The 13,159-nt window shown below is 38.0% G+C and overlaps 1 protein-coding gene across 6 annotated transcripts in view; it reads left to right on the forward strand.

The window, feature by feature from the left end:
- Positions 1-33: 33 nt before the first annotated feature.
- HEATR5A (HEAT repeat containing 5A) overlaps positions 34-13,159 on the forward strand; it is a 66,703-nt gene continuing 53,577 nt past the window's right edge. For 3 of the 6 annotated variants that reach the window (XM_085061937.1, XM_085061939.1, XM_085061940.1), the window contains exons 1-4: positions 34-146; positions 9,062-9,145; positions 10,657-10,903; positions 11,921-12,132. In XM_085061937.1, coding sequence (XP_084918063.1) covers positions 10,778-10,903; positions 11,921-12,132 — 338 coding nt within the window. In that variant the 5' untranslated portion in view covers positions 34-146; positions 9,062-9,145; positions 10,657-10,777. Of the gene's footprint in view, positions 147-9,061; positions 9,146-10,656; positions 10,904-11,920; positions 12,133-13,159 lie in introns of those variants that run through there. The other 3 variants (XM_085061938.1, XM_085061942.1, XM_085061941.1) reach the window with 3 other exon arrangements.

Here is a 13,159-nt window from a genome sequence, read left to right on the forward strand (position 1 = left end):
GCCCTCCTCCTCCTCCTCCTTTTCCTCCCCCCTCCCCGGCGGCGGGCGGCGGCAGCTCGGGCGCAGGACCGCCGCCCCCCCGCGCCGGAGGAGGGCGGGCGGACGGGCCGAGCCCGCAGAGCGGCGCGGGAGCGCGGCGGCCGCAGGTACCGCGGGCTGAGGGAGGCCGGGGGCAGCAGGGCTGTGCGAAGGGGTGGCGGGGCCGAGAGGAGCCGGCAGTCCTGCGGGGCTGTGCCCGCCCGAGGCCTGCGCCCGAAAGTGCTCGATCACCCCCGGAGCCGCCGGGTGGGTCGGCGGGTGACACACACACGAGCGGGTCTAAAGCCGGCGGCCGGGCGGCTCCTGGGCTCCATCAGCCCAGCCCAGCCCAGCCCGTGCCGTGCCGTCCCGTTCCCGGCGCTGCGGGCAGGTCTCGCCCCGCGAGGGAGGGAGGGAGGGAGGGAAGGAAGCGGGGCGGCAGGGCGGGTGTCACGGGGAGCGGCGGGGCGGCCCGCCGGAGGGTCGGGCTGGGCGAGCGGGGTTTGCCTGCTGCGGGGCCAGACCGATCCTGGGGCTGCCGCGGGGCTTTGCCATTCACTTGCACCGAGGTTCCGTGATTTTGGGGTCTGGTTTTATATTTGCTTATAAATCTTGGTAATTAGGAATATTCGGGGTGGGGTGGAATGTCCAGAATATTGGACATTCTGGTATCTGAAGATGTTATTTTAAGCTTTTGCAGTTTGAATTCCTGGTTGTCTGGATAGGACAGCGATTGAGTTTACACCATGTAACTGGTAAAACCCTTGCGCGGGGATGTAGAGCCTGTAAAGTTGCATTAGTGTTGACGTTTTTGAATGAAGGAAAGAGTAATGGGTGTCGTAAGTTTAGTTAAGAGTAAAGTTTATTGAGATATGGGTGGAAGGATGATAGGAGATGAGGAAGGCAGATAAAAGTTAAGGTGAGTTCAGCTCTGTGCTTCTGTAAGTGAAATTTGATATCTTTTGAATTTTGGACTCATTGTTTGTAATGATTCCTTGAGTTTGGGGTTTGATTTATAGTATTAGGTGTTTGCAGTTGTGACTATAAACTGTGCATTTATTTTAGTCTCACATGCCAGAAATATTTTCCCTGTCTTCAGAAATAGTCAAACTATATTGTATGCTTTAGTGTTTTGCTACATGATATGTAATATTCTCAATTCATGTATGAAATAACAATTGATACCCAGAAGATAGATTACTTCTGGTTGTGTGCTGCGTGGAGCTTGGGTTTCTTTTCCTGACGGTTTGACACAATGAAAAAAGGAGGTGGGGGGGAGGAAGCCAGGTTAATGTTACGCTAGTCTAGCCATACGTTGAAAACTTGTGCTGATTATTTAACAGAGGGTTATTTTTGTAGTCAGTAAAATATCTGACTTACTGACTAGTTTATAATGTTGTATGCCAACACATCAAAAACTTTATTAATCAATGCAGGATGATCTTCTGTTTTAAGATTCAGAACATCCTAATGAGGTGGGAGATTAGAAACACCTTCTCACAAAAACATTTTCAGGTTTGTTTGTTCTGTTTGGGATGTTTGTTGTATTCAGTTTTTGCCTTTGTGGTTTTTACTGGGTTTAAGGTGGTAGAACATTTAAAAAGACATACAGTAGGTCTATATCTATATTGCAGACCAAAAAGGCATGAAATCTCTGTGCAGTTACATTTTTTGAGCTGTTTTGGAGTTTTCTTTGGGGAACAGCCATGTAAAATACCTACAGAAAGAACCATTGCAGTGAATTATGCCAGTGATTTGTGCCCGGATAGCGATCTCTGTTCCACCAAACAAGTCTCCTGCAGAGTTTGCATCTGTGAGGGCTTCTGCTGCTGCTGCTAAATTTCTGTGTTGGTGTTTCAGTGCAGTTGAAGGCTAATCGTAGTAAAAACTATAATGATTTTCAGGAAAAATAGGTATACTATTCTCAGATTCCAGGATATGTTCAACAAAAATTCCCTGTGGCCTACTTTAATGCTAAGCTAGACTGGATTCAGCATTTACCTTGATGGAAAATTGGTAGCAAAAATCAGCCTGCACCTTGGATAATCTTTATGCATGTATCACCTAGTGTAAGTCAATTTAACATTTTAACAAATAGTTTCATTTCCTGAAACTTCTGTCATTGTGACAAAACCCCCCCAAACAAACAACAGACCTACCCTGTCAGCATATTTAGTTTGGTATATTTTGTCTGTATTAGATAAACAGTATTGTCTACAACATTCTCAGGACTAAAGCTATGTTCAGTCATATATTGAAATTGTTGTAGATGGATGTTTATGCTTCTGTTGTTTTCATGCACTTGCCTTGCTATCATGCCAGGTTTCAAATCTGCAAAGAAATAAACCCAAAGCATTCTATGCATTTTTATTCAGACTGAAGCAAGTTGTTGCTTTTTGAAATTTACTTAGTCCAGTTTTGGGGAAAAAGAAAATGTTTTCAACTCACTTTGTCAGTACCAGATATTACACTGACTATTTTTCTGACTATTGGAAGCATTGTTTAATTATTTATATGCAGTTTGCCAGGTTGACTGTAAACAAAATAAAGTTTTGAGGTCCCTACAATGGAGCCAAGTTTTGTCTTTTGACTGAAACTTTCAGAAATTAACCTAAATAGTATTTGAGAGTTGTGAGGGCCAGAGGGGTCGGATTGTGCCAGTAGTGCCCACTGTGAAGCCTAGGAAATGGCTGTTTATATTTCTCAGTAACTGAATGTTGCTGTTTCTTGGTTTCCTGGAATAATGCTTCTTATGTGGAGATAAAAATTAAAGTGATGATAAGAAACATGCAAGCAAAGTGTATGTATGTTTTAAGATGATGACTGAATGTCTTCAAAAAATCTTTTTAGAAGTCTTTAATATTTTACATTGCTAAAACAGCTTTTGCATTTTCAGGCACTTTGTTCAGGGTATTTTTCTCTAATTATGTCAAGCTTTGTCCTCAAAATTTCACAGAAATCATTCAACATTCCTAGAAGATATGTATTGTCAGTTCTTTCACACTTCAGCAAATGTATATTGTGTTGTAGTTCTTATCAATGTCACTGTTATGTATGAGGGTTGTGGGTGGTCACATTCTTGGAGTGAATATTTTTAAAACCAGGAAGCCCAGGGCAAGAATTCTGATAGATTTCACTTGGGTCTTTGTTGCCTTTAAGCTTTATTGCTCTTTCAGATACAAGGTAATTCCTCTGAAACTTGGAAATCAATAACATTTGATAAGCATTTTGGTAGGAAAACGAGTCATTTGGAACTGTTCCTGTGGGAGTAAAGAAGTACTTTGAATGACCATCATTGTTCACAAAACATCAAAATACAACCCCTTTGTTTTGAAACACAAATGAAAGTAGCAAGAATTCTGTTTGGGTTGAATGATATTTGTTCTTTATTACAGCCTGAAACGCTGTGAGAACATTGCAAGACCTACATATGTGGAGATGCAATATATGGAGATGCACTTGGAGTGAATCTTTAACGAGTACCTGCATAAATGCTACCAAATTTTCAGTGAGAGAATAGACACATAGCTTTCCTGTGGTTAATTTCTTCATCCAGAGCACTGTTAAGAGGAAAGAGTGAAGAAAAGTGTCTTGTTTCAACATCTATGCTTTCAGGATCATCTTTCTAAGCAGAATAATTGCATACAAAAATACAATAGAAGTGGAAGTTGTCCTAGTCTGAAATCTTCAGCAGTAACTAGAGGAAGTGGATGGTTTTGCAATCATCTGTTATTTTTTTGTTTCTCACAGACAGACAGAGTCTTCATTGCTTTTTGCTGTTTGGGATAAGCATGTGATGCATATGTGTACATATTTTTATTTAAAAAGGAAGATTTGTGAGGGAAACTGAATCCTTTTATAGCATAGCATATACAACAAAACATGAGTACTCGACCGTGAGATTTATTTGGTGTGGTTTTCACATGCTAATGCACTCAAAATTTTGGTTTAGGAGTTGCAATTCTGCTCGATTTAAAGGCCTTAAAGTTTCTCCTTTGTGGCCTGGTATTCTTTTCCATGTGCTCTGAGTTGTTGTCTTGTGATGACTTTCTCTTGTGGTTTGTTCTTGCAAACTGCTGTCAAACGTCTCTGCTGGTCCCATCTTCTCTGTGCTTGGCTTCAAATTTCCCTACTGCTGACCAATGTAACTCTGAAAAACACCTGCGATTTTTATGGCCATGTATTAATTTTGGATGAAAAGACCTTGTCAGTTTGATGCCAAGGAGTAATTTGGCTCAAATTGATGAGACCAGTCAGTGACAAATTGAAGTATGTGTGTGTATGCATTGAAAGACTGGGCTCTGGTTTCATGATTTCTTAATTCTCTTCATCTTCATTTGATCAGTCAAACATACCAGTGTTTCTCTTAAAGAAACAATCTTCAGGGGGGTTAACTTTCTCTTTGTCTCTTCCTCCCTTCTCTTCTTCTTGTCCCGGTGAAATTTCCTGCATTTGCTTGTATGTTTCTTTGACAAAACGTACAAGAAAGCAGTAAAAGGGCACATGAAATCCCCAGTTTTTTCATTTGATTGAATGAAAGGTCAAGAGTGATTAGTACTGTTGAACATAAAGTATGTCACTGTTAGGTTGGGTCGAGCAGTTACCTGCTATTGCTTCATGTAGCTCTGTGGAGCAAAAATTTAAGGCTTGTGTATATAGAAAAAAGGTACAAGTTGGCTGAATGATGGGGATCCTCCCACACAAGGGATGTGGAAGTACTGATTCGCTTACACTGATGCTTTTATTTAGCTTTGCCTCCTCTAACTGAAGATTTTGAGACGGGCTTTGCTTCTTTGAGTTAGTTGGTAGTAGTTTGTAGAAGTCAATAAGTAAACAAAGGCTGCCCTGTCTTTCCAATAATTATAAATTCCTTTATCTGTTGAATATTCTCTCTCCAGTATATTCCCAGTGTCTAAACTCCAAGCTCATTTAAGCTGGAGTTGTAGTTCTTTGTTATTCCTTATGAAATTACTGAGATTCTATAGTTGTTTATTTAAATTAGATTATTTGTGTGTGTGCTGTAAATTCTAGCCAGATTACAGCTAAAGATAACTGAATTCTTCATTTCCTGGGCAATCATATCTCCCGTTTGAAGCCCCTGGAGTTTCATCCTGCACTTTTTGCCTTCTCCAGACCTGGGTGCCTGTTTATGTTTGCCTACTAGCATAAACAGTGCACTGTAACTATTGGATTTTGATCTATGTTTCATTCATTAGTAGCTGAATTTGGCTGGCGCTTTAAGGTTTTTCCGCCCAGCCGGCAAAAACCATCATAGTCAGTTTCTCTTGTCGGAAATAAGTCCAATGGAGCTGGGCAGGAGTTCTGTTTACGTTTGGGAGACACTAAACAGGTACGTGCAAGGGTGCAACAAAGGCTTGAGCGTCGCTGTCTCTCCACGCAGTCAGCTCAGATGCACTGCTAACGATCATCCCATTAAACTTTTAAAACAGTGCTGCAGGAGTAACATCGATCTCAACTGTTAATGGCTAGAACTAAACGCGTCAGGCTGGAAGGCTTTCTCTTAAACGTATTGGTTCACTTGTTAGGCAGATTATAGTAAATCTTGCTTTCTGAAGAAAAAGTCGTGGATTTGAAGTCAGTTAAAATACCACTGTGGTGCGGTGAGGGTCAGATGGAAGCTAACAAATGTGCTTCAGCTCTGTTTTTCAGCAGTGGGATGGCTATGGCATTGATTGTGTAGTCAGCCCAATGGCAGCTGTTATGAAAATGCTGGCTGTTATTATTGCTGGTCATTTTTCATCTTAATCATTACTGTTATTCATTATTCTTTTTTTACTGTTACTCATTACTGTCAATGCGTAACAGCAGTAATTTCTTAGAGGAATAATAGACATTTGCATGTCTGCTACATTAGTCATTGGTACAAAATTGAATCCACAGGTTTATTATCTTATCTCAGATTTAATGTGGAGTTATGTTATTAGTTTTGAAATTAGAAAAATGTCAATAATTATTAAGGCAAGTTCAATGGCACTTTGTTTTCTTCAGTACATAGTAGGTATAAAGAACTTAGACCCTCATGTAGATGGTGCAGTAGATCCTCACCTGAGCATCGTGCTTGAGAACTGAGGTTTTTTGAGCAGCACTTGTTCCTGGCAAAGAGAACCAAACTGCTGAAACAGAGATCAAATGTGAAAAGTTTTAAAAGAAATAAATTCGTAAGTACAAAGTTGATCAGTGTGGTAGTTTCCGTTACTTGTATTGGTCTTCACTGAAATAATGAGTCATAATTTAAAGGTTGATTTTTTTAGTGAGAGATCAGTTGGGAGTCTGCTTTATTGCAAAGTACTTTTGGTTTTGTACCTTTTTTTTTTTTCTTTTTGTGCACAAGCAAAATATGCCAAGATTTGGAAGGAAGAGGAAAAGTAAAATTCATTAAGTTGCCATTATTGCTCATAGCTTTTTCATTGGTAGTGTTATAATTTTTGACTGAGACTGCCATGTGAAAGATACACAGCAGTCTATGGTCTGCTTCCCTCAGCTTTTAAAGCCTGAAGAGATTACCTAGCTCGGAACAAACTTGATGCACATAACAGATCTATTTGGGTTTTTTACTCTGTTATAACTTTGTCATGGGTGGTCTGTTGGTTTTCATATTTGAAAGACAGTTGCTAAAGGCAGCTACTCAGATCACCTTTTATTTAAAGAAGACTACAAGACCCTTTTTTCTCATTGTGGTTTGTCAGGAACTTCAAAAACTCAATTGCCATTGCCTTTTAATGCTTGATTTACCCTATATTCCTTTCGATTTACAGGGTGGTGTTCCATCTAGTGCTTGCTCCAAGAGCTTTCCTGAGCTCTTTTCTGACCACTCTTCAAGAGTTCTGCTTGTCAAATTGGCAATTGATAAATGAAATTTCTTTTGTTAATGATGAGTAGGAACAACTTCTGTCTTATCCAAGAAATCTTCATGCCAGTTTTGTAGCACAGTAAAAATGTAAGCTAAACTTACCTCACAGGGAAAAAAGAGGGCTTTTTGATTGATCTGTTCTTGTAGTACTGATGGGAAAGTAATTGTTGTAATTGCTTCAGTTACCCAAAGACCATACTAAAAGGACAGTGCATCATGCTGGTTGGCAAATGAGGATTTCATCAGGCATGTATGCCTTTTCATTTTGGTTGATGGCACTGTATGCATCTCTTTTAATTAAATTTCACGGTTTTTTCCCCAGATTTCTCTTTCATATTTAGAAGCATCGAAATTACTACACCAGGGAAAAGCACTATCAAATAATTCAGTATTTCTAAACATGGGTCTCATGTCAACAGAGGTGCAGCTTTACATGCTTAGGTTGTACTTTCATCGATTTACTGGTGCGTGATGATGGCCAAGCGGCTCCAGTGGCTGACATAACATTCAGTGTTTCCCGGTGCTTGCCCAGCCCACTGCATGGCTGTACCGCACCTCCAGTTAGGATGCCGTGTCTGGAGAGGCGCCTTTGGGTTTGATGTTTTCTTCTGCACTTAGAGATTGCCTGGGAACAGCTTGTGTACATAACAAGGACATGTTAATTATTAATCAAATGCAGCTCATCCCCATGTTCTGTGCTTGTGTTCAGCTTTGCAGAGCCTTGTGAGCATTGTGCCTTTTGCTCTGTTCTCTGCAAAACCAATATGCTGCAGTAGAACTTAATGGCCTACATTCTTGCCTTTCTTCTCCCAAGTTTGTATGCATGTGCCCTTTTTCTATAATTACTTTTGAAGCTTCATAAGTATCCCTGGTGTGCAGGCTTAGAGCTTATTGAAGGGAGCCTCAATAAGTGTGTGGGATAAGTTTTTTGCATAGGGTAGAGAGTATATTGCTTTCTGTACAGGTTCATGGAATCAAGGTTTGCTTGTTGACCAGCAGTGGAAAGATCAGGTCTGGGATTTTTTTTTTCTCTGCATGGACAGTTCTGTTTCTACAGAACTAATTCTTGAGTCATAAGTAGTCAGCCTTTGCAATTCAGTGCTAAAAGTCTTTCTTTTGAGAAATGCTAGTGTTTCCTGCTGTGTTAGCAGGTGTTCATTATAAAGATCAACCACACCAGAACATTTTTTATTTCTTTAATTTAGGTTAAAAATAAATAAATAAATTTAGATTGTTTTTGCAAATGTGTGCTTATACAGTTGAAGTGTCTCATTTAGAAACAAGTTACAATAACTTCAGATGGTGTTGCTTAGGGCTTTGTCCAGTCAAGTGTTAGAAACCCCTGAGGATGCAAGTTCGGCAGTTTCTCAACACAAGTCTCCCCCTTTTTTTTCTCCTATCAAGAGGGAAGCTTCCTTGTTTTAATTATGAAGTAAATAATCCATCTTCATCTTCTTGGTAAACTTCCCTTGTGAAGGCTGTTAGGTCACTTTGAACCTTCTCTTCAGCAGGCTGAACACTGGTTCACCAGGCTAAAAGAAGTTTGGGATACTCTTATATCTATATGTTGGGTTTTGGTTTTTTTCAGCATCAGTCTTTTGAAGAGTGATTGAAAAGTGAATACTTTTGAAATAACATGCAACCTGTCCTGCCAGAATCAGTTCAAGTTGAATGGGTTTTGAAAGGAAATGATTTTGCCCATGAATTCTAACATTAAAGCTATATCTGGGGGCTAAGAGAATGAATTGATAGTCCTCATGTCTTGTATTTATAGCATTGTACCTGGATTTTTCAGAGCAGTTGAATCACCTTTGCCAGTTCTCCTGGTTGTTGGATAATCTTTCTAGAAAATTATTATGATATTATGCTGTTTGAACTTACTTTTTACTGGTTTAGAATTAAACTGAGTTAACAAAACAGTTATAATAAAGGTCTTTTCAGTAGTTAAATGAACCCAGTTGTATGGTGTATATGGTGGGTGTGCCAAATTTAAATGTAGCACAAAAGGAGCTAATAACATTTATGGAGCTTCAGTCTATTTGGGTGAACTATTGCTTAATAAAAATCGTTGGTATTGCAAGACTCTGGAATTCTCGTTTTCTGTAGAAATGACACTTGTATCTCCTGTGCTTTCTTTCTTAACATTGATCTTTGTATTAATTGTTTTCCTAGAAAATTGAGTTCTTAACATCCTTTATCCAAAAGACTGGAGCAGCAGAGAGACAGTTTTTACAATGACAAGAAATTATCTGCTAGGTAAGTTAAGTGCCAGTGTCTGGCAACAAACCACGATCTTTCTGGCTAGGGAAAACAACTGTGAGTTGCAGTCCTGAGATGGATATGTAAGTTGGATAAGCTGCTGTGGTATTAGGTGGTTTAGAGATAGTAGACATTAGAACAGGCCTTGGGTAAGGAAGAAAGGGAGTGTTTGTGATGTGTACATGTAATTTTTATCCTGAGCAGTGATGAAACTCTATACGTAATCCTACTTCTTTTTGTAAGTTTCAAAAAAAAAAAGTGAGGATAGAGCTAAATTCTGCAAGTGTCCTAGGAGTGAGGTATCTGGTAAATTGTGAATGTTCTGTGTATCTAGGCAGACAAAATATGTATAGGTACAATGTGCTATCTATATTTATATCTGCTTGCCATTTTATAGTATGGTGCCTTGTCAAGCTGCTTGATATTTCAAGTAGATTTGAAGTGACAGTTCATTATAGTAAATTAAATGTGACTAATTTTTTTTGTGAGTAAATATTGCATAGAAATGTGTAGAAAGTGGTAAAGGTAACCTTGTGCTCTGTGTTTGATGACAACATGAGTACTGAATTATTTACCAATGCTTCATATTGCCCATTTACTGTTTGACGGATCATTTACACTGTAATATTATTACTGCATAGGAAAAACTATATTCAGCAGTCTTAGTGACCTCTGGAAAGGATAACTTGCTTGGGAGTTTAAAATACAGTTGATATTTTACCAGAATATTCCTGACTGTTTTTATTTGTGAAGCCTACAGAATATTCTATTCTGTATTTTGAGGCTATATGGCATTTAAATATTTGGAGGGGGGCAGATATCATTAGAAGTATTTTTCATCTTGATTTGCTTATCAACAATGTGGAAATTCCTAAAATAGTCTTAGAGACATAACTAAAACATGACTTCTTTTGAACTTTGAGTTTTCAAACAGTCTTTTTTCAGATTTAGGTTTGACAGTTTTTTTCTAAAAGAGGTAATTAGAGGTTTGTTCAGCAATGAAATTCTGGGTTTTTTCTATGCCTTGCTTGGCATTAAGGATACCTAAAGTATTTGAATAGTATGTTAGCATTTATATTTGCAAATATAATTAATGGGAGTTTGTTAATTGTTGGTTGTGGCTTTTGCTGCACTTTGTTCTTGATAGCAAAGTCATTATATTTGGGGTCAGCTGGTCATTACTTTCAGGTATATGTGTGATCAAGGACTAGAAAACCTCAGTTCATGTAGAACAAAACAAGTCGAAGGAAAACCAGCATTTCAGTGGGAACCCCTCTGATATATTCTGAAGTATATTTAACTTCAGCTGACATATTACATCAATACTGTTATCTCATTTTCAAAAACATAAGATATTTCTAAAGACATCTAAATAAAACTGCTGTAGTTTATATTTTATATTAGGCTATCCTTTGAAAATTTCCTTTTAGTAAATGAAGCATGAATATAATATATGGTATGATTGTTGACTCTCTATTAACTTTTTTTTTTCTCCTTTTTCTGTTTAGGTGTTCAAAGTTCTGATTCACCAGATATTAATGAGGAAGAACACTGATTAACATAGTTTTGGTAGTTTGTTGGATTTTTTTCATTCTGGAGTGTTGGGAGATTTGAGGAAAACTCCAAGGAATGGAGTTAGCTCACAGTTTACTACTTAATGAAGAAGCATATAACCAGCTTGGTGAATTTCAAAAAGCAGAGTTCATTTTTGAATGGTTACAGTTTTTGGAAAAACTTTTACCAGTGACTAGCAGAGTAAGTGTCATGAGACTTCAGAAGAAAATTATGCATTTTTGTTATTTTGTTTAAAATCAAAGAGCAGTATGCAATGTCGTTTGCCTTATGTCTTGCACGTACATGGAATGAAAGTATATTCAGTGTTAGCGGCAGCTTTTTAAATGTTATAAAATCTTGGTCACAGCCCTTCTAGTGACAGAGCCACTTGTCCAATGAAAGGAATTTTAATTATTTTTAACTCATATTATTAGTGCAATTAACTCATATTATTAGCCCTATTAAGAAGAATGTCAGTCATGCTTCCACCTAGCGTTGCACAATTATTTGATGCTTCTCTACCAAGCAGGAATGTAACATCTTTCTCTTTGTTGTTTCTTTTTTAATTTTCCTAGTCAAATGACAGAAGATCTGTTTCCAGCCAACTCTCCAATTGTTTGATTCACTGTTTAGTGTATATTAAATAGGTTATGTAGACATGTAAGAGTAAACAAACCAAAATAATGCTATTTAAGGGTTGTTATTTGTGATGAAAATATGTAAATTAAATACAGTGCCAGGTTCTTGTTTTTTAAAAAAAAGTATTAAAAAAGTTTATATAAGACTAGATGATGGTTTTAAGGATAGTTCTTTCTTTACTAATGCTCAAGTTCTTGAAACTCAGCTAAATTTCTTCTTGGCTACTAAACTTACTATATATCTATGAATTCTTTTATTTTAAAACAGGCATAAAAAAGGCAAGAAAAGGCAACTTTGTTTTAGAAAGATGTAAGTGTAGAAATACCACAGGGATAATACACTTGAAATGCTACTAGAAATAATCATGCTCTCAAAAAAGTGTTGGGTTTTTTAAGAGGAACAAATTAGTCACGGACTTTAAATGTCTTAAGTATACAAATGCAATAAAATATTAATTTGTAATTCAGAATGTCATTTTCAGAATAGTAATAATGAAAATTAAAGGTGATTTACATTAATTATGTGTAACTAATTTCTAAATTTAACTGAATTTTAACTGGTAACTCCTTTGATTTCCAGGCTGATATAAGGGAAAACCAGAAGAAACTGGTTGAACAATTGACTTCTTTATTAAACAATTCACCAGGACCTCCTACCAGACGGCTTCTTGCCAAGAATTTAGCTGTACTTTATAGCACTGGAGACACTTTTTCTGTTTACCAAACAATTGACAAATGCAATGAACTCATTCGGAGTAAAGATGACTCACCAAGTTATCTGCCTACAAAACTGTAAGTGTGTTTTACCCTCAAGCTTCAAATCCAGTAATAATGAGACAGATTTAAGTGGTGAAGTGCATCGGAGTTCACTGCCACAAAATACGTAATAAAACAAAGATTGTGCTAGTACTGCATGTTGTATGTGTGCATCAGGAAACAAAAGGGTAGAAGACCCCTGGTGGTCTCCAGCCAGACAAGTGAAAATCAGGCCAGGGAGAATACCAACAATGGATAACAGTTATGAAAGGGTATGTGCTTGAAAAACTAGGGGAAGGTAATAATAGTGCTAGGAAGAGCTGTAAAATATATAACTCCAGGGACAAGAGGGAGTTACTGATTACATTTCTTAATCCAGCTGGGAAACTGAACATAGTTAGAAACATCAGAAATGTTTGTAACTAAATATATGAAGCCTAACCAACAGAGCAGAGAAACATGGACTGTTACTTCAGAATGAAACCAAATCTTTCTTTGGTGCGGAAATGTTATGAATAACCATCATTCCTGAAATTATGCACATCTCTCAGTATAGTAAAGCAAATTAAAGATGAAGTAGTGAAGATGAGATAGTAAAACATCCTTGTGCATTAATGATATGGTATCAAAAGCAGAGCAGAATCTGTCTTCCTCCTTTACTTTGCATGCTAAACCTGTTTCTGACAATCCAAGTAAAGATTCCTGGAAACAGATTTTGCAAAGAGTCAGTTGTATTTGCTAATACCATTTTTTTTTGTTTCACTCTTGTTCCAGCTGCCCTCTTGTGCAGTCTTTTGAGTTAAGAATAAGTTTACTATAAAAGCTCTTAGTCTTGCTAAGTAACTTATATACTATATACTACATTCTTAACAGTGATATGCATTAACATTATAGTTGAGTTGTAGTGTGGAACAGAGCTCTGCAGGTGTTCTTTGCTTCAGCTGCAATATGCCACACTGGAGGAAGTGGAAAGATGTCAGCTCAGCAAGGAGGGATGGGGGTTGGCAGGAAAGCAGAAATCGGAGATAACCAAAGCCAGAATGCAGAGTAGTAGCTGGGGGAG

The sequence above is a fragment of the Lichenostomus cassidix genome, chromosome 5 (assembly GCF_008360975.1).
Source record: "Lichenostomus cassidix isolate B80296 chromosome 5, HeHo_3.0, whole genome shotgun sequence".
Lineage (NCBI taxonomy): Eukaryota > Metazoa > Chordata > Aves > Passeriformes > Meliphagidae > Lichenostomus > Lichenostomus cassidix.